General features: G+C 41.4%; 2 protein-coding genes across 2 annotated transcripts in view; one reads left to right on the top strand and one right to left on the bottom strand.

Annotated features, from left to right (window-relative positions):
- Positions 1-9001, bottom strand: part of mlycd (malonyl-CoA decarboxylase) — an 11348-nt gene extending 2347 nt beyond the window's left edge. Inside the window, exons 1-4 of the mRNA XM_031866522.1 lie at positions 8402-9001; positions 4501-4613; positions 3610-3766; positions 3026-3178 (exon numbers count right to left, since the gene is read on the bottom strand). Coding sequence (XP_031722382.1) covers positions 3026-3178; positions 3610-3766; positions 4501-4613; positions 8402-8947 — 969 coding nt within the window. The 5' untranslated portion in view covers positions 8948-9001. The remainder of the gene's footprint in view (positions 1-3025; positions 3179-3609; positions 3767-4500; positions 4614-8401) is intronic.
- A 2678-nt stretch (positions 9002-11679) lies between these two features.
- LOC116389298 (DNA topoisomerase 1) lies at positions 11680-26229 on the top strand. The gene is made up of 12 exons (XM_031857908.1): positions 11680-11849; positions 14055-14109; positions 14761-14807; positions 19168-19287; positions 19480-19549; positions 19678-19805; positions 20016-20131; positions 21950-22071; positions 23871-23993; positions 24134-24321; positions 24870-25014; positions 26167-26229. The coding sequence occupies exons 1-12, from the start codon at positions 11734-11736 to the stop codon at positions 26227-26229; spliced, it is 1293 nt and encodes a 430-aa protein (XP_031713768.1). The 5' UTR covers positions 11680-11733.
- Positions 26230-26685: the final 456 nt, after the last annotated feature.

The following is a 26685-nucleotide window of genomic DNA, read 5'->3' as shown; positions in this document are numbered from 1 at the left end:
TATATATACACATATATATACACACTAGTGTGGTTTGCAGGAATGTTTGGCAAAACATTCATGCGTTTAAGGGTTAACAAGATTCTTTTTTTCATATCCCCTATTTTGAAACACAAAGTGGCAGAATAATTTGCGTGCAAGCGGAGACACTTCAACGCAGAATCGCTTCAACTTGCTTTAACCAGCTTGAAGAGAGGAAAACAAGCTGGGAAAGGGATGAGAAGACAACGGTGAAAAGAAAACAGACGAGCGGCAGCAGAGACTTGATCTTCACTAGAGTGCAGGGGCACAAGCTCTGCCAACGGTGGAAATAAGGGAGACGAACACTCCACCTCAGTATCGAAACACAAAACATTTTTATTGTTTGCGCTCAGTCGGCAGCTCAGACAGGGACGGCATTACAAATCAAATCCATTGCTTCACGATCCTACCCCGCTGATGGAGACGGATCTCTCTCTCTCTCTCTCTCTCTCTCTCTCTCTCTCTCTCTCTCTCTCACCTTTAATACCTGTCCTCTTCCCTCACTCACCTCTCCCCCATGTCTCTGTCTTGTCCGCACAACACCTACCCACCCACCCCATCTCCACCCTGCGACCCTCTCCTCTCGCCAAAACATCCTCCCCCTTTTCTCTGCCCATCTTCGCACTCAGGCGTCTGGGTTGATAAGTCACGGAGCGATGTGGCAGGCAGAGGAGTGAAAGTCGCTGCAGATAAAAGTGGAAGTGTCAGACAACCCCTGGAGGGACGCGTTGCTTTGCGCCGTTTTCCTTTCATCATCCTTGATTTGGCCCTCTCTTCACTTCCATATCACTTTCCACGTCCCGCTGACTCTCCCCTTATGTTTCTCCTTGCTCTACCGTATCATGGTCTTGCCCTCTTCACTCCAACTTCTACTTTTAACTACTGGGTGCTCCCAAGGGACCGAGGATGAGGAAGATGGAAAAGAGGGTGGTGGAAATGGGGAAAGAGGCGATAGGAGAGGTGTTGAAGGAACAGAGAGGAAAGGATACAGAGAAAAAGGAGGAGCAGTGCCAGTGCTCTAGAGGCCAATCTACAAAGACAAGCAAGACCCCCTCCCTTCCCCTTAAATCACGGCTGTGACCTTTTCTTTTCCACTCTATCATCCATCCATCATCATAGTGGTCCCTCTGTGGCTGCACCGCTCTTCTCTTCCCCTTTACATAACAACCTGTCAGAAAGCCAACGGAATACAGGTTTGAAGAATACGAGTTTGTGTTGTCTTTTGGGTAGCGTCGGTGCTACGGCATTGCACTTACACTGTTGGGGTCAGGTGTTCAACTCCCACTAGGGTCATGAAAAAAATAATTGCACTGATGGAGTGCTTTGGATAAAAGCGTCCAGAAAAAAAGGAATGGAGGACACATTGAAAAGTGCAAGTTCTGAACAAAGCCAAAAGCGACATATTATGACCAGAATCTGCCTTTTCACAATTCATATGCTATATTTATTTTTTTTACTTGTCTCTGGCTTGGTACCAAGAGAAAGCTAGCTAGTGAAATAGCCAGCTAAAACTAAATTCACTTATTGATTTTTTTTTACGAGCTGTTAACTATAAATGAATACCTTGATTTCAATATGAATAAAAAGTAGACAAATGGACAGACCCAGTCAAACAAATATAGCCGACTATATCTGTAGGGTAGTATAGAGAAGCTAAAAAGTAGAACTTTATCCAGAACTTTTTTTCTAATCCCTTATTTTTGCGTTAGAAAGACAACAAAGACGGAGGGAGAAGATGCTGGATTGCAAAGCTAGTATAGACCTCTGGATGAAGACAACACTCCCCGACTGTAAGGCTGTTACAGCAGTATAACCTACTTTCCACTCCGACACAAATAGCTAAAGCAGGAAATGCAACATCTGCTGAGCTCACTGAACCGTAATTTGCCATCAATAAAAATGGCAATGAGAGAAAAGCTTGCACCAATCAAAACCCATCTCCATTGTTGGAATAACTAAAGTGGGCGCTGCTTAAAGCTTTGAAATCTGATTTTTTTTTACATGAGGACACACTGTAAAGAGCTACTTTCCATCTGTTGGAGTGGCTTCTGATGTTCCTTTCAATCATCCAATCGTTTAACAAGAGCTTGCTGGAGTGGCCCGACGTGAAGGGCTCTTCTGCGCTCATTGACAGGGATGGATGAGATTTCATTACTGCCTGTCTAATGATCAAAGCCGTGTATGTGTGTATGCATCCATGTGTGTATAAGCCAGCGCTAGAACAAGCGGGATATTTATGATTCAGCACTGAGACTCAAATAAAAACTTTTGAAAAGCAATCAAACAAAAGATATCTTGCCTGGCACGGCTACATTTCTCACTGGAATAACGCCGTGCCAGCTGGGCCGCACCTGAAGGCCACCGTAAAGCCTTTTAATTGAATTCAGCGTGTGACTCATACAGAGTGAAACATCCTGTGGAGGAGACTAACACTCTTTGCTACTACAGCATAGGGGAGGAGCTCTGCAGGAGTAAGCAGCTGTATCCATGCACTGTAAATGATAAGGTGTTATGTAGCTTTACTGGGAAAGGGTGGTGTGAAAGCTTCACTGATAAGAATATGTGCTTCGTAGTTATTAAATTTAGATAATCAATGTTTACAGAACCTTGCCTTTTCTGTGATCTTGTGTTCTACCGGAGCAAAGTTTTTATAGGAATTAAAATAGAATGGATTAAAGTAGATCTGCTACTGCTTAAAAAAAACGGTAACAAATTAGGTAATATACAATAGAGAAAATGTATCAGAACATCACAATGTTATTATGTTCATCCCTGAATTTTAATCATTGTTGCATTTTAAAATAAAATGGTAATTTCCTCAAATATTATAAAACGTACAGTTTATGCAGATGCCGGGGTTTGAAATGATGAAGAGTAAGAATCACTTTTGAGAACTTTAAATTTGAATAATCAAGTGCTGCAACATCCAATCCTAGTTCCACAGCTATAGTTCTTTTCACTGACCACTGTGCTACGCTACATCCTATGCCCCACTCGCGCTCACCTGTAGTTCTCGGACCACCCTCTTGATGAGGTAGTTGCCCAGCTCCACCCCTTGAAGGCCAGCCTGAGTGGAGGAGATGGAGTAGAAGATGGCTGCATTTATCTTATTCACGTCCTCCTCGAAGTCAAGAGTGGCGAACTCACGGACGATGCTCTGTGAGAAAACAGACATTTTATTTGTCAAGTCACACAGACAAATTGCACGTCACTCATCCAGATACAAGCCCAGTGTGGCTAGATAGCTGCGACCAATGCAGGAGTCTACTATAGCTATACCAGAGCTGCTGGAGCAAAACTGTGCAAAACCGTTGCGGTATTTCACACCATGGCATATTCTCAAACTGCAGAGTTGTCAAAACCACCTTTTCCTCACTGTGGATAGCAAGTAAAGAAAGTCAGCACAGTAGAGGCTGCTCCCAGGGGGATGCACAGTTTAAAGGTCTCTGTATTGTTTTTCACACAGCAATAATCCATTTGTCAGCTGAGAAGAGGAACAAAGTAGTAAATCCCAGATGTTTAACTATCTCCCAAGGTGTGGTAAAGTGAGACAAACCATTACAACAGCCTGCAGCTATTGATTCTAACCTGAATGTTATCAGAGATGTCTTCAGTGAGGGCCACGTGCAGTACAACCAGGGGTTCTCCTGGCATGGCGGCATGGGTGAAGGCATAACAACGGCGGTATGGCCCAACTCTGCGCTTCAGGTCCGTCCAGTTCCTTATAGGGTGCACTGCCTCGTACCTGGCAGAGGGCTGATGGTTAGTTTTTCAGTTTTCAACTAACCGTTCACCAAGTCCCGCCCTCCTTAGCTACTGTTGCTACATTCGGCAAGCTCTCCATTTTGTATAGTACATGTGCAGTTTACAGTGATAACGGGACACATTTAGTGCTCGAAATTATTTGAAACACCGGGTCCATTATTTCAGACGGAGGTAGACTAAAGCAGGGTTGTTTTTGCAGCTCGTTTTGCTCATGGAGAAACTGTTGCTGGCAGATTTTGGGAGTTGGTTTTAATTCCGCCTCTGGATGACTTTGTAATGTTTCCAGCTGATTCGTCTTAAAACAAGAACCCTGTAAAAATGTGTCTTAAATATGCACTTGATGGCTACATACATGATCGCATGCTAAATAATTGTAGGTGAAGCCCTATGCAAAAGGCCAACACCCTCACCAGCTAAAGATTCAGAAGACAGTGTCGAGCTAGTTAGCTCTAGTATGATAAGAGTTGGATCTTACATTTTTCCATGTTTAATTCTAGAAAACCCTGGTTGGATTGACCTACAAAAATATGTTATCCCTGCAGCACTCCACTTACATCTGTTAAGCTATGATTGGACAGTCACTGTTCAGGGGAGGGGTTTAGCAAACGGTCAGTTTTCATTGCTGTGCTGTATAATTTCAATGTAAGAAGAGACTGTGATGAAATGAAGGAGGGAAAGAAGGACAAAGGAGAAGCACAGTATGAATGCCCTTACTGGCTGATCCTCTGCAGGATCTCGCAGGGGGACTGCCAGGTGATTCTCTCCAGTCGGAGCAGACCTACAGAGAACCACTCGGACAGCAAGCTCTTCAGGGTGCCGTTCAGGTCCTGGGAGAGCAAAAACAAGTTCAGGGTTTAGAATTAACATCCACATCTAGCAGATAATTGAAAATTCACCACATTCTTTCCTTTGTTGAGCAGCTCAGCAGCCGGTCCATCAGGAAAATGAAAGCTGAATGGTGCATATTGTAAAAATAATGCAAACAAATCCTATTTGATGAATATGGAAGAGAATGGTATGGTGTCCACTACATTAACTTATCTGAACACTGTCCTTTCACTTTGCTATGGAGGATTCTGTTCTCATTCTTGTCTATCTCATGAAGGGGAAACACCAAAAGATCATTCTGTAGAAATTACAACTTTTATAGGACTATTAAAAGAGGCGGATAAACAGAGTCCTAACAGCCTTATAGACCTATTTTCTTGGGAGAACTTACAAGCTCTCCATCATATTGACAAGCTTCCAAGTTGCTCAAGTTTGTCTGTCGGCTATAAACAATTCCAGACGGCTATCTTACACACTGTGAGGGGTGTATGGTACCCTAGGCCTTTGTATGCCGTTTGAATGTTTTCATATTATGAGTAGTGATTTGTTTGAGCTCGCAATGTAGAGGAGGCACTTCAATAAACTTGCAATTTCAAAGCAGGCCTGTCCTCCCGCAAAGGTCAGACTTCATTTAAAGCAAATCTTTTGCAAACACACAAACAAGCGGACGCGGCGCACACACTCAAACACACTGAGGCACATAAATACAGCTTATATTGGCTGTTCCTTTGGATGTCTTCACTTCAGGCTTGCTTTAATGCCAGCTTGTCAGTCATAATAATGGTTAATACAAACAAGCTCCAGTACAGTCATGGTGTGGAAGCCACTGGCTGAAATTCACTATAAAAACCAAAACTAACACAATTTGAAAGTTTTCCCCACATATATGCATTAGGCACTGCATTATTCATCTCTATGGTTCAGAAGTCTCACACTGGAAAATTCTGTTGAGTGAGGAGCAAATCAAAAGTTTGAAAGTTTAGCAGAGACACATCACTACTTTTGTGAAGATGTGCGTGTGTATTTGTGTTCCTCTAACCTCACAAACTGCCAGAGGTGAAATAATCTATAAAATGGCCGGTAATCCTTGCCCAGCATTTTCTGTGGAAAACGCAGCAGATAAACAACCCATGAGAGTACAGCTGCTGCCGTGGGTAGCCAATTCTCTCCCACACAAAAGGAAGGCCAGACTGAGATGTGTGTTCCGTTGACCTCGCGGAAGATGATGTCTTTTGAAATGGAAGGGTCTAGCATTGGAAGCCTACGGTTAGGAGAGACGCGGAAGAAAGGAGGGAAGGGAAAAGACAAAAATCCTGCACTCCATTGGAAAGAAAATAAAGCGAGGCGCTGATGTTGCGATGCTGATGCAGCCTCTATTATCTTGAGCTGCAGTTATATTGTGATTATACAGAGTGATGGAGACTGCAGTGCCTGGAAGGAACAGTCCGTCTTTCCTAGGCCAAATGACCACCAACTGCCAAAGTGTTTACAGGTCAAACTCGGAGTGCACCGATACTTTCACTCCAGTGGGCTGCATGCCACATGTCAGCCGGTCTGTGGGGAATAAATAGCCTCACTTATACTGTGTGAAATCCCAAAGAGCCAACTAAAACGATGTCTCTGACTTCTTTACATCTTTCATCCACTCAAGTTTGTGGACAGATGAACAAGAATGAAAGATCTTGAGGTAGAAGGAGTAAGAAGGGACATCAAAACTAAATTACCCAACCAGAAGAGATTAACCTAGAGTAGAATTCAACACTCTTGCAAGAACCAAAGTATCTGCAGCCTTGATACAACTTTCAAACTTCCATTACTTTAGTAATCTTTGTAAATTGTATGACCCCCCCCCCCCTTAATGTCTCTGCTACTTTTATTATCTGAACCATTGTGGACAGCAGGTTTTTCTCTCCCCTGGTATGCACTTACTATCAATACATGTACTAAAAGCTTCATATTTACCATGACCTTTTCTCATTTTAAGCTCAATCAATTCTGGCCATAACAAGAAAAGATTGCTGTGCACCCCAAGTCCAAGGTACGAGTGCCCTGTAGGTAGCTTAGACCTTTTTAAGCTACAAAAGGTCTCAGTAGGCCTTGGTTATTGAGATTAAATGCATCTGAACCACACTGCAGCAGGAATACAATATGTATTGAGCTGGAGAGAAGAGGCCAGAAGTCCTCTGGCGATGGAAAAATCATATAAAACTCTATTCCAAAACAAAACATAAAAATTGATCTCAACATTGACAGAAAGCTGTTTTCACTCAATCCTCAATCAGTATCCAAAGACAGCACATGTCATGATGATCAGTACGCTTGTTTAAATGGTCCCCGAATGATCTCAAGCCGGGCAGTTTTAGTTTGGCCATTACAGCCTTTGATTGCGCACACATCACTTTGGTGATCTTGATTATTGTATCTCAGCATAACAGCTTTGCAAATCAGCAGTCTGCATTTCCTCTGTGTTTCAGAAAAGTGGACACAACATGTCAGCTATGGCAGAAGCAGTATTTGCTTTGGATTAAGCCACTAAATCCCAAATTGTGTTTTCAAAATACAAAACCAAAGTATCTTTCTAGATGGTGGGTTTTTGTTCTTAGTAGATCTACATCTATACACACGATAGGGGCTACTACTTATACTGTTTTTTTTTATAAAATAGCTGCTCATGGTCTTTAACACACAAATAGCCATTTTCCAGCCTACAAGCTACTTGTAGATATATAAATACAGCTTCATGCACTCTTAATACATGTTACTAAAAGAGTCCGCCTGTCAAATTACTCTCTATTGACCGAGTGAGTGAGCACGTATTAATATCAAAACATCTACGGTACATGCCATATTTTGTATAGAGCTGTGGTTTGGGAAAAAAAAAATCTGTGCAGGTGTTAGATGAGATTAACCCCCAGAGTTCACTTGTACTCTTGAACAAACCTGCACAAAAGAGCATGGATTTATGACAGCAAGCCTGCCATCTGAAACAATATTCCACTCTTAGTCCAAGGTGCGCATGAAAACTCCTACACTCAAGTGCTGAACTGAATTGAAAATTGTAATTATATTTGACTGAACATGAATAACTGAATATTGAGACTCGAAAGGGTAGCTTTTCTGAAAAATAAGTTGCCAAAAATATGATATTAAGAGAACAAAGAGCATGGGGATCATGTCTGTGTGATGTAATGAAACATGTATATCTTTTAATTAAAAGTATATATTTATTTTGCTTAAAAAAAATGATTCAGCATATTCATTGCATGCTTGATTTATATTCAGCATACAGAAGCTCTTGTCTCTTCATGTATAGAATGAAATATTATTATATGGTCCATTTTAACACAAGAACATTCCAGTAAGTGGATCAGTCCAGCAAAGACGAGCTAAAACACAAAATTGAGCTTGGCACTGTCTGTGCCAAAAGGCTTGGTAGTATCTATTTGTAAAAACACCCTAAGCAATGAATAAAAAAAAAAGGTTTAGTTCCTGCAGTTTGATTATTAGGAAGGTAATCTGGGACAAAGGTCGTGGCCACAATCTGTGAGGAAATGTGAGCCAGGAGCCAGGAGTGCAGTTGTGCCTGAGTGAGGGGGTGAGTTGTGTAAGCAGCTATACTCAGCATAATGCTAATGCTAATGCTGTTAAAATATAACACACACAATGCCTCTAAATTACTGAACATTAAGGTTCAGCTGTTCAGGCCGGAGGTGCCAAATGACCAAACGCGAACAGCACTGCTTTGGCTCATGCGAGCATCCGTAGATAATGTAAACAAATGATTTACCCTTATGTGCGGGGTCTCGCAAGCTTTGGATGAGATTATTTCAAGCACATCGGCTCGGAGATCCACCAGAAACTTCACCCCACCCTCGGCCCTGCTTATATGGTTAAGCAACTGTTTATAACGGGGAGTCAGGCCGTATCGCAGCCTGTCTTCAATTTGCAGAATGGTCACCAAGTCTCGTAGCTGAGCGTCCAACAGCCTCAAAGCGAGCTCTGAAACTCCCTTGTGGTCTACTCCGAAGTCTTGCGACAGCTTCGTCAGGAAGCCGAGTTTGTCTTCCTTGTCGAGACTTCCGTAAAAGTGCATGAACTCCAAGCTGTTTGATTCGGGGGGAGGAGGGTATTTGTCTCTCGTTTCGTATGTGGGTAAAGGTGCAACGACCCTCGCCAGTATCTCCTCCATGCCCGTGACACCGCCACGAATTGGGGTCGAGTACCAACGGCAACCGTTGACGTCCGAGGCCTTCAGCGCTGCTTTAAGGACAGCCCGGCTTCGCCAGCACCACACACTGCTTCGAAAAGCCCAGTTGGCAGGATGGAATATCATGGTCAGCTGTCTGTATGGGATCCGCGACCGCCCTGGACCAGTGAACACACAGGAGGGAACCGTTTCCGGGTCTCTTAAAGAGACAGTACAGCTGTCACGAGCACAAGCCAGAAGGTTCCACACAGGTAGTATAGAAATACAGGTAAAACCGCCCTTGTGGGAAGGAGGTGAAATTCACAGACTCCGAATGAAGGGAATCGACTACATATCTGAAGGAAGGTGTAACAATTTGCATCAAAAAACAACAACCAAAAGACAACAATGTACTGATAACAGAGTTGATGGTGAAAGACTGTATAACTTCTTTGTTTACTAGGAAAATATATTCAGAAATCAGACCCAGACTGTGTATCACTCAAATAATTTGTTGGGATTTTGTGGAATAAATGCTCATTTCTAAATCTGATGCTGTTGTTGTCATGTTCCTATGAATTATTGTTTATATTTTGATGTGTTTCATTCCAAGATCAGTAACATCCCAATCATACAACAAATAACAATTTGGTCACCATGATATTAAAATCCAAATGTCTGCAGACATCCTGCAATACTTTGTTTCTAAACCAATGGCTGTTTAATCCGGTATAAAGAGTACCCATAGGAAGTGAATCGACAGAAGATTGTTGTTGATTTCTTTTTATAATCTGTAGCTGAAAAATGGGAGTCTGCTTGAAAGAAGGATAATAATGTAAACTTTTAACTTATTGGAAAGAAAGGTCTGATCTTGCATCAGACAAATGGCTTGTCAAGAATGTCTTCTGATTTCACAATTAAGTTGTTATCGTCATAATGAGACCCCAAATCATGTTTTTTTTATATATGGCAACTGCCACAACAGAAACACAGTAGGCTATATAAATGGCAGTACTTTTATTGTTGTATATTTCATTGTACATTATTTTAAAGACAAACATGATGGTAAAAGGGCTTCTCAGAATTAAAGGCTGGGCACCATCCCTCACTTTTGGACATGTGTATAAAAAACGGAAAAGAAGCAAACAGATAATAATGCATGTCCACTAACCAATGAGGTTGCTTCTGTCTACAGCAGGGGGTTTTGCAGCTTGTTTTGGTCATGGAGAACTCTACTTACGCCTGTTAAGCTAAAAAAGGACAAAGGAGAAGGACAGTATGAGTACATACACACAGTACTAAGTCAAAGCCTCCTCTACTGGAATCCATCGTACACGATTTTTTTTTGTTTAATTATGTTTGATATGCCTCCTTAGACTGATATACCAATAATTAGGGTATATTAACTATGAGACACTTAATCGCGTCATCCACTGACATTTTTTATATGACTACAGTATGAAGATATTAAAACAGTCTTTGTTTGGTGCAGTGACCTTTTATGCTCTTTTAGTATTTCAGAGTTTTATTTTTTTGTCAAGTGAAGTTAAAATTAATAAACTATTTTATTTGTAATAGTCTTAATGCTATTTAACGGGTTTCCACTCTGACAAGAATGCAACTATGATAATAATCAGATGTGGTGGAGATTATGACAACAATTATTAAAAGCTTCAGTATAAAAGAAAATATTTCAGAATTGTCTGTCAAAAACCTCACAGTTTTACCACTGATGTCCCCTTTCCAGAATGTTTGAGCAACATTCAAGTACTATACTGTGGTATTCCTCCTCTGGGTCTGGGATGAAGTGGAGCTGATGGACATAAATCCGTGCCTCAGCAAAGATTGGACTACGAAGAGAAAAAAAATACTAGATTAGTCTGTTCAAATGGCGTAGAATACAAGAACAAATAGCTGTAGAAGAGAGGATGTGCCCATAATGTAAACCAAATAACTGGAGTAAATAGGGTTGAAGGAGGTTAATCAGGAACCAAACCGAGGTCACTAAGTCAAGTGTTCCTTGAGGCTTGCTTGCTGGTAAATGCAACGGTATCTCAAGAGACTGTGACAAAATGTCTAACTCCATTACTTATTAGCTATCTAATCTTTTCTAACACTGTTTTTATCACATACACACAGTTCATAATACAGGCAAAAACAAACTGACTGTGTAGCCTTTTAAAACTTGACATATTAATCTGTATACAGAATATAGGTAGGCCTATACCACACCAATACCAGCCCAATCGATATATTAAATGCCCAAACACAGCGGTGCTGCATCTTTATTCTTTCATGCTTGTCAGATCAGTGATGTCGCAGAAATGTCAAGTGTTAAGGAGACCCAAAGCTAGTAATATCTGCGACATCTAACGCCAAGGGGAAACAAGACATCATTGAATAACAGGTCACAAAGTAAGACGTATCACAGAATACGGTGTAACACCACCTCATGTACGCCCATCTGTCAACTCCCGGAACCTTTTCAACCAATCAGAAGACAGCTGGTATTGACGCGTGCTCAGGTCAACCCAGGAGCTCAACGCTGGCAAAAATCGTGCGAGTTTCCGCTGTGTCCACCAAGTGAATTGAACCGCCTAAAAAGTTTGTATTTTAACGAAATATAGTTTAGTATTTGCCCACATTACAAGTGGTGAGCGAGTCCTATGATACGGCAACGTTACATTTTCGCTTGCTAGCCATGTAATGTTTCGCAAACGTGGAACAAAATATTTGTTTTTAGCTCGCTAACCTTTACGTTGAAATTAACGTATTCTTCTCTGCCTGCGTTAGCTGACGTTAGCTAGCTAATTGGCTAACTTGGAAAAGCCAAAGCTTTGCAGCGCGGTTATGATTTTTACATTGTGAACCCAGATTGTTTTCTTTGCGTTACATGTATTGTTCACTGTGCTCTGCAGAGGTACATGTGAGAGATGGGAAGAGAGAAGGACGCTAAAGGAGAAGGGAAGGCCAAACACAAAGCAACGAAGCTGAAAAAGCTGAGTGATAATGAAGGCGCTGTGGCCGGGGGAGATGCGATCAAGAACAGGTGAGTCGCGTTAGTGTGTGGGAGAAAGTAAAGATGGATAGAACACTTATTTGCTGAGAGGTACAGTTCAGACAGGACTATTATCTGCACTATGGCGTTATTATTCCATCAAAAGTCATTTTCAAAATGATAGTTACCCTGTCATACTTGTCAAGTTGAAGCTGCTCTCTTACACTGTATGGCTGTGACCCGACAGCAGCACAACCAACATCTGTTCAGCATCAGGCCCACCCATCAAAGCTGCCTTCTGCATGGCTCTTGTAAGGAGCATTTGTGTTGTTGATGTGTGTTTAAAAAATGAATTTGGATTAACATCACTTCCGTGCAGTGGTGATAAATCGGGTAAGAGTGAGGTGTGTGTGTGTGTGTGTGCTACTAAAGGATACACGCATGAAGGTGGCTGACTTGTCGTGCAGGCCAGTGGCATTGAGCGCATGCATTAAAATTCACTACAGGGTACTCCATCTTCACATGAATAAATTAATTTACCTTGATATCTGATGCGTTCATTACCATGCACATGTGAGCAGACAAATGAATGTGGAGCGATCTGTCACTGGCTTGTGTAATTGATGAGAGCAGGGAGATGAATAGACACCTGAAAGCGCTACTGGCGGTAGAGCAGGCAGCTTTCTGTTCCAGCTAGCCTCGTGTTATTTCATGGCACACTGACTGAATTACTGATTAAGTTTCAACTGATCCTCATCAGCTACAAGACTCATGGAACACATGGGCCTCTTTCTTTAAATGTTGGACTGCCATAATCTGATCAACAGAATTGGAAATTCTGAATAAAAATAAAAAAAGATTATAGCTGGGAAATAATTGCTGCTCAAGTCCATGTTACATGTAGCCCTGAAGGGTGGAAAGGTCAAAGTGTAAAGAGACATGTTCAGAACTACAAGGGGACAACGCTCGTCTGATCGGTGGCATTTTATAATGTCTTACTAAAAGGACGAGAATCTAACATCGAGCGGATGTGCTCTCACCTTAAAGCTACAGTTGGTAACTTTAATGAAAATAGCCTTTTGGTAAAACTGACACTATTCCTCAACAGTCGTATAAGAGACAGATAATCGCTGATTCAACTGTAAAACAAGTCAGTGCTGATCAAATATGAATCAAGATTCTGTGATTGTATTGTCCACTTCTGTGTTTTCAGAAACTTATTTTAGGATGGCTGTAAAAATGATAACATTTGCTGTGGTTGGTGGGCGATATGACCTAAAATGTGTATACATACTCAAAGCATGATTCTACCAATCTCTATTGGCAATTAAGGGAACATATCTTCAGAAAGAATTCATTATATTATATTCAACAGAACGGACGTGTTTATTGGCTCCAAATAAGAATGAGCGTGAGGTAAAGACCTAGATGTGTGTTAGGAGTATCCAGCCCCATAATGTAAATGTAATATGATTCATTCAGAGTTAGTGGTCTTGTAACAGGCATGCTGTTGTGAATGAGCTGTATTGTTGAGCAACCTGGATCTCAGCAACAAAGACTATTTGGAAAAAAACTCCCAACATATTTACTGTTGTTTTTATTATTAGTACAAGTTTACTTCACTACAGCCAAAATGGGAATTACAGTACACTTAAACAAATTGACATTTTTAAAGAAAACCAAAGCTGACATAACCTTTTACATCTTAAGCTACTGGAAACACTACTACTACTACTACACTTCTAAACAGTACACTAAAATATGTGTCTGAAAACATTTGGAATAAAAGGCTATGCACTCACAGAATATTGATTCATATTGGATCAATGCTACCGAGTTTGACTGTGATCGGATTGTACGAGCCTCACGAGCAATGATTGACACTTTGTTAGACACGTCTTGGCTCTGATTGGTTGTTTTTCATTGGGCCCCGGTGGAATCTTGCAAATACCATTAGGAGCAGTAAGAAGAGGAGGAGGAGAAAGTGTATCTGTCTTATGTGCTACTGTCAATACATAGTGACAGTTTGAGCAAATATGACAACATTGTTTTTATTAAAGTTACCAACTGCAGCTGTAAGTGCAGCTCAAACTATTGAGTAATCAGGCATGTCACTGTGAAAGGGAAAGCAGCTTTCTCCCACATTCCACAATATTTCTCTGAACTGCTCATGTGATACAAATACTTTGTCAGTAACGAGCCTTTTTCTTCTACTCTCATTTTCATCCCGGCTGATCTTGACATCCTGATGAGCAGTGCAAAGACAACTAAAGCTGCAGAGAAAACTGAAAATGGAAAGCCTCATAAAAAGGTAAATCAGTGATTTATGTCTCTTCTCTCAGTACTGCACATGGCGAGATGTGGCTGGAATCTGCACAGACGTCCTTTATAGGCTGAGGCCAATGTAGAACATCTTGATGGAAATTCAGTGTCATCTTGACGAGGGGAAGGATTGTGATGGACATGTGAGTCCACCCATAACTCGTGTCCTGTCTGGAATTAGCACAGGGGTGAAGATTCCAGCCCCAGTTACCCACTGACCCCAGTGCAGACTAACGCAGCTGCAGCATGTGCAACAGCTTGTCCTACCAAGTTACTTCCATGCTGTGGGAGTCTTACGTCATTGTCAGGGGAATATTTACATGCATACCCAGACCCATGGAAGTTATTATCTTACTCTTATCTTAATTATGCCAGCTTCTAACCAACAGTCCTATATCAAGGTATTGCATGACGTGTTTACGTGTTTCAAGATTAAAAATATGATGTGCAACAAATGTGCATACATGTACTCGCCAGAAGCCAGAATATATGACATGAACCCCTTTTGATTGTATGAATGTTTAAAGACTTTATGCATATGTCTGTTTATGGAAGCATGAACACAGTTACTGTGCATAGTGTCACAGGCCATCTGTGTGCATTGAAATACAGTTATGCTGTGTTGAACTCCTCCCCGCAGGTCAAGACGCCTAAGACTGAACCACTAGAGTCAGCCAGCAGTACCAGGTAGGAATCAAGTCATAAAACAAGTAGACTGCACCTTATTTTAGGCTGTGATACTAAACTGCTGGAGGTGGATTGATTTCCAGTTTAAATCTGGAGCTCTCTGCCCTGCCCCCTTTTTTCCTACGGCAACCAGAGGGATACAACGGGGACTACCATAGAATCTGTTACGGTTATAAGCAACATGACAATGTTATTAATATAATACTATGTTTGTTTATTAACTGGACTAACAGAGGCACTAGTGTCTGACAGGTTTTGTGCGATTTAGTGCCAGGCAACATGAAGGGGGTGAAATATGGAGGGGATGCTCACGTTGTGTATGTTTACAAGAAAGTTAGTGTTTTTTGGGGCAGACGAGACACAGCAGAGGAAGTCACTAAAACTGCGCCGATATGGCAACATTTTAGATTTGAAACCGAGGAAACTGGTGAGCCGAAAAACAAGTCCCTCCATTCTCAGTAGTGGGCTCTCTCAGTTTCATTACATAACGCTCTGGAGCAGCTGCAGAGTCAAGTGTGACATCTTGTGGGATTTTATTTTGGTAGACCAATCTGGTCCCATATTTGGATTAATATCATACTGTTCGGAATATGTTACGCTGGCCCAAGCTTATTGAAAAGTTACCATGCAGCCAGAAATCCTATTTTTCTCTTCCCCTCCTGAGGTGATGGAAAGTCATTCTTGTGTTTTGATGTTGAAGGTCCCTGGATAGAAACCATCCCATTTTTTGTCATTTTACGATGTTTTAAGCGGCCTCAAAAAAAAAAAAGTATTTTAATCTTCATTGAAGACGAATATCTGTGGCTTGTCAGGAAGGTAATCAATGAGAACGCATGGTTTGAGTAGTTTGATGCTCAGCAGGATTGCAGACCTTGGCCAAAGACCTGCTGTGTCAAATCTGTCTCACAGCAGGGTGTCGACAGAGTTGTTAATGGATTGTTTCCCAGATGTGGATTCAACCCTACCCGGTATGACAAGAGACATTTCAAAGGAGATGTCCGTTGGAAAAACTATTTTGCTAAATTCTGTCTTTTAATGGTTCCCTTCAGGGTTTTCTTTCTTACAGAAAGGCTCAGGTGGCAACTGTGCAAGTTGAGTGGGTTTCATGCAGGGAGGAAGCTGAAGGGCTCGCAGCAGAGTTAGGGAAGAAACATAAGGCTATTAGAACCACAGACCGTAAATGTCAATGGACGCAGTGACCCACCTTCCTTTTGTATAGCTTTTTATGGATTTTGCTCAGTGGTGCAGTGTACAAAAAAACATGACCATTTTTACACGCACTCGGTTTTTCCTTCTCTCCACATCGAGCAGTGGAACTGAACAGCTTGGCAACAGCACGCACTTACGTTTGCAGAGTAAACAACATTTAGTTTGAAGTGTCACTCAGAACATTGACATTTAGATTCTGAATCAACATTCGAATGCTGTTTTTTACACGTCTTATTCATTATGTTTAATACTGGTATTTCTGCATGTTGCAGATAAAGATCAGGCCACACTGACATTATTAGTAATATATTACTCGTAGAATTAGATTCCAGTGGTGGCTGCATAGGATTGTTTCCAACTTGTGTGATCCAAACATTTCCAACAAACATTAACAATAATAAAAAATATATATTTTAACTGTGGTCTAAAAACAGTTTGCCTTACTGGAGACAAACAGGAAGCATGCATAACATGACGAGTTATTCTGATTAAAGAAAGTTGATTTGAATAAGTATGTATATAGTTGTTTAGTATGAATCATTTTACTCAGATTGAAGATTTCTTTTGATTTTTTTTTTTTTTTACGTCATAAAATTTGATGACAGACATTCGAAGCTTAATTCGAAAAACCTCAATACAAGCTTTGGATGTAAAAGGTCCAGCCCTATATTAGGGATGTGCGTGATAAGTCGACTGGTTGATTAAACGTTGCTACCCTCGCTAGTCGGCACCAGAAATACTCGTCGCTGTCTCAGCTGTTGCTGCAAAGAGCCACCAGCTCCTTCTGCAGCAGCGGCGACTCTCCGCTTTGATCTGAACTTTGCTGCTTCCGACTCACTTCCGCCCCGCCGTGTTCTCCCGGCACCCGCCTGCCACCGCCTGTTCTTTCTGAATTAGCTGCTGGGTTCAGCAGTCAGTCAGGTTCTTTAGACTGGATTGGCAGCAGATAGAGATGTAGCAAATCTCGTTTTCTTTGTCGTAGGAAGCTTTGATTTTTGAATGGAGCATTAAATGCCTCTTGTCTTATTTTATGACATTATCACCCAAAGACATGGGAGAAAGGTCAGCCCACCTTAAGTGAGCCTGAGTAGTTGTAGCATTTATTCACAAACATAAAAGCTGTACACACAATCGTCGCTCGCTGTGTGTGTGTTTGAGTGGGACAGAGGGGAGGAGAAGGTGTAAGGTAACTTGCACACTTCTATACCAATTAATGGTAGAAGTTATGCCAAACCATAACTCTTCTTAGACCACAGTCCCCGCTGTCGTTTCATCAAATATTACAACACACTACTTTGTGAGGCGTATTTCTAACCCAGAGCAGACAGTGGGGGCATATTGATATCAGCAGGACTTAGATGTAATACGTTTTTTATTTTGTAAATGCGATTAACTATTTTAAATTGGCTCCCACAAACAATGTTTAACCTTTTTTTTTTAATTGTAATTGTGCAACATTTTGACTGTTTTCTGAGTGTCTTTTTTACTTTTAGACAAAATCGACTAGTCTAAGTTAAAGTTTCCGTTTAAACGTCGGGGAAACTGGGCGTTAGGAACATCCTCACCCTAAGGACAACAAGGACATAGTTGGACTAAGCGGTCTCCCATCTGTGTGTATAAATTGTAGTGAATATAAATAACTTTTTGTCTGTCAAGTAGTTAACCTACAGCGAAAATTTAGAGCGTTGATTGCCCGCATGAATGTGAGTGTGACACATGACCCCTGCAGGAGCCGGCTCTAGAAGCCGTGTGCAAAGGTAACCTGTTGGAGCCAAATCAGTGGAGCGGGATTTAACTCACTGTAAAAGAAAAATCAGCATTATTGGAAGATTTCTGTTTTTGTCAGCATGATGTCTTGATGGAGAATGTCATGCAAGTGGGAATAATCACTCTAAGCATGAATATACTTTTTGTGTTGTGTATGTGGTTCGGATTAAAATCCCTAATTGTGTCGTCATGGAAGAACATAGTACTGTACACATGGACCCATGGATAAATACAAGGGTGAAACTAGTGTATAATGGTCAGATATGTACAGATGCCATCATTCATTTCATTATTCCCTCCTGCACTTTTCTTCTGTAATACTGTATTGACTCGTCTTTCTTTTTAATCTTTTCTTCAGAAATGAAAATGAAGTACGATTTTTTTTTTTTTTTTTGTTTGTTTTTTTTTGTTTTTTTTGTTTGTTTTTTCCTTCCATTTTATCTGTTGACGTCCAAAATGCGTTTCCTCTAGAGGTAGAACAAGAGTCCCGTGTCATCTTTGTTCTGAACACGTACAGCGTTTGCAGCAACAACCCGATGGAGTCAGAGACCAGAGGAGCTGGGGGAAGGCTCATTACTCTCAATCAGAAGACATCGGGGTCGCACTGTGGAAGTGCAGAGAGAGTGCATTAGGCTCATGCAATGTGTACCAGGTAGTTGCTGCTGTAGCGTCTTGTAATTAGGATTCAGGAAGGCAGTTTGACAATTGCAGGCTTTACATTATCCACATTTCCCCCTTAACTAACTGTTATGTTAGCAGTGGTGACTCTAATTTGTTGATTTCTTAATTTGAATTTCCCTAATCGGTAACTCTCTTACTCTGTAGGGAAATCCAAGCTAGCAGTTGTGTATTTTTTTTTTAAAATTTCTAATTGCTGTCATTTTGTCATTATCATTACTGCTTCAATAATGTTGCTTGATCACCATAATTATGTGTGATTTCTTGTGGTCATTGTGTGCTTGAGGACCGTTTTCCCCTCTCTACTTTGCGTGTCGGGGTAATTTTGTCCTCGTTCTGTAGCAAGCAGTGCAAACAAAAGACGAGACCAATTCAAAGTTAACAGCTCAAGCCAGATTTTATGAGATAAAAATAGAATAAGATCTTATAAATGTGTTTCAAATACAGCGATATTAAAGAAAAGAGGATCTCAAATAGGGTCAAATAAGGTTTCATAAAATACAATTGAAATGAAAACCAGTGCTCACTCTTGTGACTGTTGCTTTACTCTAAGCTTCACGACAAAGCTTTAGTCTACCATGTGCTGTGTGTTTCGACATATGAAAAGAATTGTACCTTCAAAAGACTACAAAGCAGACTTCTGATTGGGGGGAAAGAAGCAACCATTAACAATGTAAAGATGTCCCCACTTGTTTTTGTGGTCTAGAGAGTCGGTGAAACCGGAGCCAGAGGATGGAGACTTTGCTGCAAAGAAAACCGGATTGAAAAGGAAAAGAATTAAGGATGAGGCCATGGAAGGCCCTTCACGCTCCTCTGCTTCACCTACGTAAGTCAGCACTTTTAGCCCCTGATTGGCCAGAAATGAGGGCATACTTAACATTATTAGAGTATGGTTAGCAACGTTGTTTTGGCATCTGAAACTCATGTTAATATTTGTGTGTATGAATATTTAAATATGGTAGTTTCACATATTGTGTTAGCTATAACTGTTCTCTGTCTGTCTTTTGGGTACCTGCAGCTCAAAGACGAAAAATAAGCGACATGAAGAAGAAGCTCAGAAAATGAAGTTGAAGAAGAGAACAGAGAAGGTAAACCTCTGTCTTCCCAAGGTAATCTGTCTACATCACAATTACTCCCTCTATATACGTTTTCTGGAAATGTGGTTCACGATGGGAGTGTTTGAATTCATATCTCGAGTGTGTGTTTCTCGGCACAGACGGTGAAAAAAGAGGAAGGGGAGCACCCAGTCTCCAAAAAACCAAAGAGGACGAAAGAGGATATTGAGGGGGCAAAACAGTTGAAGATCAAAAAGAAGGAGGAGGAGCAGCAGAGTCGCTGGAGATGGTTTGGATATGCTGCTCTTTTTTTTTTTTTTTTTTTTTTTTTTTTTTTGTTTTCTTTCTTTCTTTAGCAGGCCTTGACCCACCCCCACCACACACACACACACACACACTCACACCCAATCAAACACACACTACACGGGGAAACCAGAGAGCAGCAATCTCCACTTTCTCAAATGCATCCTCATTTTCTCACCATCTTGCTGTCTGTCAGGTGGGAGGAGGAGAAGTATGAAGATGGGGTGAAATGGAAGTTCCTGGAACACAATGGACCCTCCTTCCCTCCTGAGTACCAGCCTCTGCCGAACAACGTTCACTTCTCCTATAATGGTCAGTTGAGCATGGACGTTTTCTGAGTTAGAACAATATTGAAAGAGTTTCTCACACATGTTTTCTCTAATGACTGTAATTTAAAAAAGTCTTGGTTCCTCTCAGGCGCTGTTCAGACCATTCAAAGTAAATTAAAAGCAGTACGTAGTAACATCACTTTTCTCGTTTTCTTCATGTTAACTTGCGCTGCATAAAAGCGGAAAGCTAGAAAAACAAAAATCCATGCGGAGAGCTTTCAAAATGACACAAAACTGACCAGTAAATAAACTGGGGAGGCAGAAGTAGTGATACCAAAAATAAAGATATGGTGACAACAAATGATCAAAAAGATAGATATCAGAGAACAGCTCAATGCACCCAAAATGTAAACTTAAATTAAGTTTACGATCATGTGCACTTTTAGAACACAAGTGAAATAAGACTCACCCTAAAGCTTCGAAGTTTTTATATATATATATACGCATAGCACCAAACATCCCCTTCAAATGTCATATGAAATAATGTATCATAATCCCACATTATTCACTCTGCATCAACATTAATTATTAGTTCTTCTCACTCGCTGTTTGTTGTGTAGAGGCTGCATGTGTGTGCTATCCTGGGTACTGAAACGCAGGAGAGGAGATCAATAAACGAAGCCAGGTCCTTTATTTTTTTTTGTTTGCATCGGCTACGGTATATTTATTTATTCATTTATAGGCCTACGTATGAGCAAATTATTATTTTATGGGCTATTGCTATAACTTATTTGATGTGAATATTGCACATTTTGCCACCGTTTTTGTTTCAATTACAAGGAAATCTTTAAAGTTCGACTTTGTTCTCATTCGACAATAATAGCAAAGAAAGTAAGTCTTGGCTGCAGGTTTGAGGAAAGTCTTACAGCGTGTGTTGTCGTCGTCGTCCCGCCTGCCACAGATGTTTCAGCAGGAGGTTCTCTCCCTCTCTGTACCTTTTGGTGACATCATTTCGGTTTCCTATAGCGTGTATATATATATATATATATATATAGTGTTCTCTAAAAAAATTCCTGACTCAACTAATTCCATCACTTTTTGTGTGGTTTCTGGGACACACTGTCTATAATATGATGGCCCGGCTCAGTTATGTCAAAGAGCAGTCGTCCCCCAGCGGGACAGTTGACCTTAAGAAAGCACTGAAGCCACGTCCGGTGTGTCTAAAGTTAAGGAAAATGTCTGAAGTGTTAAATTGCATTCATGTCCCCGACTCGTCAAAAGACCTTTGCCCTTTTGTACAAATTTGAAAATGAAATGATACTGTAACATCAAAAGAAACTGCTTTGATATCATCCTGGAATTCTGTAGATTCTCAACCTTTATTAATCTTTAGAGGAGGTGTGGACAGGTTGGGAATAAAACAAAAGAGGTCTTTGAAGTGGGCAGATCTATGGATGAAGGTGTACAGGCACACACAAACATGCACAATTGGATCTTCAGGACGCTGAAGGTGTATCGGGTCAAACACTGATTGCTTTGTTAAGCAGTCAAGCCACAACAGTGTCCTACAGGGAGCTGGTTTGATCTATTCATTAGATGCTTGCATGTACTTGTTTGTAGCTCACTCTTAGTAGTGGGGCTGCATTTAGATATTTTGTCCTTGTCTCTGAGCCACCACTATACATCCATGCATTAGTCTGACAGGACTCTAGAGGAGGCGGCTGTTATACTGTAGCATGTGGGATTTAGATCGGAGCTTCCTAATGTGTGTGTGTTCGAGTTTCTTTTGTAACTTGTAAAAGAAGAACCCCGCGTTGTGTTGTGTTGTGTTGAACGTGAGCTTGTGTTGGTCTGTGTGCAGGTAAGAAGGTGAAGCTGAGCCTGGCAGCTGAAGAGGTGGCATTGTTCTTTGCCCAGATGTTGGACCACGAGTACACCACCAAGAAGGTGTTCCGGGAGAACTACTTTAAAGACTGGAGGAAGGTAAAGCCAGAAAGAGTCTTGGATATATTGTCAGTTTTGCGACAGAAAAAAGCACCCCTAATAGGGTTAGGCGATATTGAAATTCTCCTACTGACAATGTTGCTGTAAGATAGAAATGATCATCCAAAAAATGGCATTACACAATGCATGTACTAGATTAACAGCTAGTTAGTTGGTTATGTTTCCTTAGGTATAGCTCTTCTACTGATGCTTGGTTCTCCCGACAGGGTCAACAACACCACGGTTGAATGTCAGCCTGCGTGCTTGTCTTTTTTCAGCTCAACATTATTGAATTTGAGAAGTTAATATTGGGAGCAAGAGCGACAGGCCAGCGGGCTGCCGAGCGTCGCCTCTCTGCTCAGGGCACAAGGAGTGTGTTTCAGCTCACAGAGATCAGGGGAGAGGAGAGAAACGAGTGCAGTAAAGACGAAACTCCCCATTATGTTTTGTCACTGCATCGAGTCAACTGATTGTAACTGCCCTCATACAGTCTCGCCCTGTGGACCGCCATGTTTATAGTTGCTTGCCTTTGCAGAAGGTGGTGACTGAGGGTTGATTGCTCTTGGTGATAGTTTTTGGCTTCTTCAATGGAGTCTGTGGCTGACTCGAGTATTCTGAGATTTGTGGTGTTTCTATCTTTGGTCCAGACTTGTTAGTTGCTTGTTGTGGCTGGTATCTGTACCCTGGTGTTTGTCAGGATGTCCTATGCATGGAGAAAACACCATGCCAAGCCCCAAGTCATATCATGCAGAATTAATTTTGCGCTGCTTAGTGCTCAATGCACTTGAAAACACGATTTGTGTGAAGGCATTGGTATGCTAATCCATACAAGTAGCTCCCCTGCATATGAACAAATCCAATTAAACTGTTATTATAGCCGGAAAAACTCTTCCTCGCTCCACTGCCCTCGGTGCCTGCCCACAGTTGGGTGTCAGTCATCCTTAGACACGGAGACTGACTGCGTGTCTGTTCTGTCGAGAGTGTTTCTGGAGAGAGGTGCGTGTTCTGTGCATGTGCATGAATTCAGTGTAAACGCCACTCGTGTTGTCGTGACATTTTGGCACCAGAAACTTCCAAGATATGAACCGTAAAGTCTCCGCTGAATTGCTCCGTATTGCTGCACTGTTGGTGGCCTCTCTGATGGGGTGACCGCTTGTGCAATAACTTTAGAAGGTTGACAATTATAGTTGAAACTCAGCTGCCCTTCTGCTGCCTTCAGTGTACTGCTGTGTCATGCCTTCGTAGGAGGAAATGGTCTCTACTCTGGCCTTTCATAACGATACCGCTGTCCGCTCAGCCTCCGTAGAGATGAGAGGTCACTAATCTGCGTCGATCATGCTCGTCTCCTTTTATTTATTCTTTATGATGCATTATTGTATGCTGCGCTATTTGACAGACAAAGGTTGTGTACTCTATTAATAGCTCCTAGTGAAATGACTAAAGCAGCGTTGTGTGCGGATCCTTTGTCTCTTTCTTCCTTTAGTTAAACATTTTCAATCTGCACAGAACAAGCGTTTGAATTTGCATACTTGTTATGATCCATATTGAAGTTTTGATTTAACAAGTCAGTTGGTTTCATCAGAATTTCCATTGAACTTTAGATAAGTGGTGGAAAATGGATGGATGGATAACTAATTATGTAGTCCAGAAAATGTCATAAATCTCGATTTCAACAAGATTGATGATGATTTAATTTTCTCACATACGCATCTTTGTCACTCAAGGCTGTCTGTGTTTTTATGCAGATGCAACTAAGAAACATTCAAGAGTGTCAGATTTGTGTGTTTGTGTCTGTTTAGGAAATGACCCATGAGGAGAGGTTGCTGATCAAAGATCTTGATAAGTGTGACTTTGGAGAGCTCCATGCCATGCATAAAGCCAAGGTGGAGGCCAGGAAAGTCCTGACCAAAGAGGAGAAACTGGTAAAAAACAATGTCTCTGTCTGTGCCATATCTTCCATATCATAAGATTATTATGATATGATATGTTAGTGTCTAAAGAAGGTCAATATGGATCATTTAGGTTAAAAAAAACAAACTTGTTTGTTTGATTTCTGTTGTAGGTTTTGAAAGAGGCCAACCAGAAGGTGGTGGATGAATACGGCTACTGTCTGCTGGACCACCACAAAGAGCGCATCGGCAACTTTAAGATTGAGCCTCCGGGGCTGTTCCGTGGTAGAGGCGAGCATCCAAAACAGGGCATGCTGAAGAAGAGGATCCAACCGGAGGATGTCATCATCAACTGCAGCAAGTGAGAGTGAGGCAAGGGGATGAAACTGTACACAGAGAGGTGTGACAGCGTAGTGATGCATAAGTAAAGACTGGTGTGACCAAGAGCAGCATTTGCTAAAACTCCGTCACCCCAGCTGCTAAAAACCCAGCGGTAACACCTCTTGATGTGACCTTCTAGCTGGAAGACCTCAATGTGCACAAAGTGTTTTAAAAGCTGTGAATCATAAGAAAATCTTTTCAAAATGTCCATTACCATGTTTGTTAGTATGAAGCAATGCATATCCGTATTGACAGCTGCACAGGCAATGGTAGTACACTGCTACAGATGGTGTGGTGTTTGGATTTTGACTGTGAACGTTCGCTTTAGGTAACTTCAGAAATCCGGTATGTTAAAGCAACCTTAATTCATATCACGGTACATTTCAACCATTGAATCCATTTCTGGTTCTGGTGTCGTACGTGTATGTTGAGAAGGCGTGAGCCCCTTCAGGATAGGATAGTAGGATACTTCCATGCTGTGACCGCTCACACACACATTCCGTCTTGCACTCTCTCCTTAATTGACAGAGAATCCCGCATCCCCGTGCCGCCTACTGGTCACCGCTGGAAGGAGGTTCGACACGACAACGCTGTGACATGGCTAGCCAGCTGGACTGAGAACATCCAGAGCGCCATTAAATACATCATGCTGAATGCCAACTCCAAACTCAAGGTAGCAAAAGTAAACCGGGCCATAACCGGTTCAGGGCTAAATGAACACTTTCTAATTTAAACAAGTTGTTATAGTTCAGGGACAGGAAGGCACAGACTGTGTGTGGCTTTATTTAACTCAAATGTTTTTTTTGAACACTTTTTAGTTTAGATTGGATTTTCAGTTCATAAATACACTAATCCAATTGTCCTGCAAGCACCTTAATGCACCACCAGTAAAATGCTGCAATAGCAGCCTCTGTTCTCAGCTGCTTGCCACTCAACAAAAATGTAATATTGACAAAAGTGACAGCTGTCATGTTATTCACAACGGATTATGTATCTCAAGACAACTTTTACAGTTAATTTAAGTTATTTTTGTTTCATACCACGCTGACATGAAAGGAGACCAGTCACTGACTGAAAGGTAGAAAATAAAAAACACATTCATCAATCAAAACCTTGTAGTCAGCCTTGGAAAATGTTTTTTGGGTGTTTTTTAAACAAATTGGTCAGCCTTATCTGCCATTGCTTAGCAAAGCACCATGGGCTAACAACACCAATAACAAGAGAAGCATGCGGGTAATGCAGGCGCCAGGTTTTGTCGAGAAAGAAGAAAATGTGAAGTGAAAAAAGATCTATTGGTCTGCTCAATCAGTTCTTTTTTTATTTTAAACTAAGCGATTCATCTTGCCATTGTTAGTGCTAATTATTTGAGGTCAGCTTGGAGTCTGAAAATTGTCAAATAATATTGGCTGCCTGCCTCTCGCACACACTGAAATGAATGGTGCTGAAAACAGCCTGCCATCCAGCTGAGAGTAAAGAGATATATTCAGTTAGAATACAAACAAGTAGAACAAAAATGTCATCAGTCAAAATGTGCAGTCCACGCGCCAGATGGTTTGTTAGACAGACTCCGTCATTGGAGACTCTTTGGAAAATGGGCAGGAACTTTAAAAAAACAATTGTCGGGTAATTGAATGAACCATCTGTCAATCAAACTCTCACTGAAGCCAGTCGAGAGACGAGCACAAACATCCTCTGCTCTTCTTTCCATTAAGAATTACTCGCGAGTTGTGATACAGCTGATGCTATTGCGGCGTCTACGCTACCCTCTTTAGGAGCCGCCATTGTTGTTTTGAGCAAACAGTTGCCTCTGCGTCACTCACGTCAGACACTCACACCTAACCGCGCCCGTAGCTCCTCACAGGATGCCGATTGGTCCGAAACACTGTAGAGCCAACACAAACGCATTACATTAAACCTGACGAGACGGGTTTTTCAATTTGTCAATCCACTTACAAATAATATTTACACTTTTAACAGATATAGAAAGGCCAATTTGAACCCTATTGGTTTCCATTCAAGGCTGTGCTTTTGTTTTATTTGCTTACAAGTTGAGAGGATGCCATCTCATTCCTTTATCGGCCCTCACACTGTTGACCTCAGACCACAGCTATGATTCTGACATTAGATCTGTATTGTATAACTACAAGCACCAAGCATGCTTTCATGTCATGGTCAATACAACCCAACTGTTTATGTAAAAGACGTGTGTGACTTCTTGTCATCATTTCCTGTCTCTTCCTCTTCTTTCATGTGTAAAGGTTAAGTTATTCCACTCAGTCTCCATAGTGGGTTTAATTGTGTCTTAATCCCATCTCCCGATAAACACTATAGCCAGCGCCAAACA

This window comes from Anarrhichthys ocellatus, unplaced genomic scaffold, assembly GCF_004355925.1.
Source record: "Anarrhichthys ocellatus isolate YVR2014 unplaced genomic scaffold, GSC_Weel_1.0 scaffold2, whole genome shotgun sequence".
Taxonomy (NCBI): Eukaryota; Metazoa; Chordata; class Actinopteri; order Perciformes; family Anarhichadidae; genus Anarrhichthys; species Anarrhichthys ocellatus.
This window is presented reverse-complemented; position numbering and strand designations above follow the sequence as displayed.

Coding starts and splice junctions, on each gene's coding strand:
- LOC116389298 (XM_031857908.1), top strand. CDS start 11,734: ATGGGAAGAGAGAAGGACGCTAAAGGAGAAGGGAAGGCCAAACACAAA. Junction 19,288..19,479: donor CGCTCCTCTGCTTCACCTAC/GTAAGTCAGCAC, acceptor GGGTACCTGCAG/CTCAAAGACGAAAAATAAGC. Junction 25,015..26,166: donor ATGCCAACTCCAAACTCAAG/GTAGCAAAAGTA, acceptor CACTCACGTCAG/ACACTCACACCTAACCGCGC.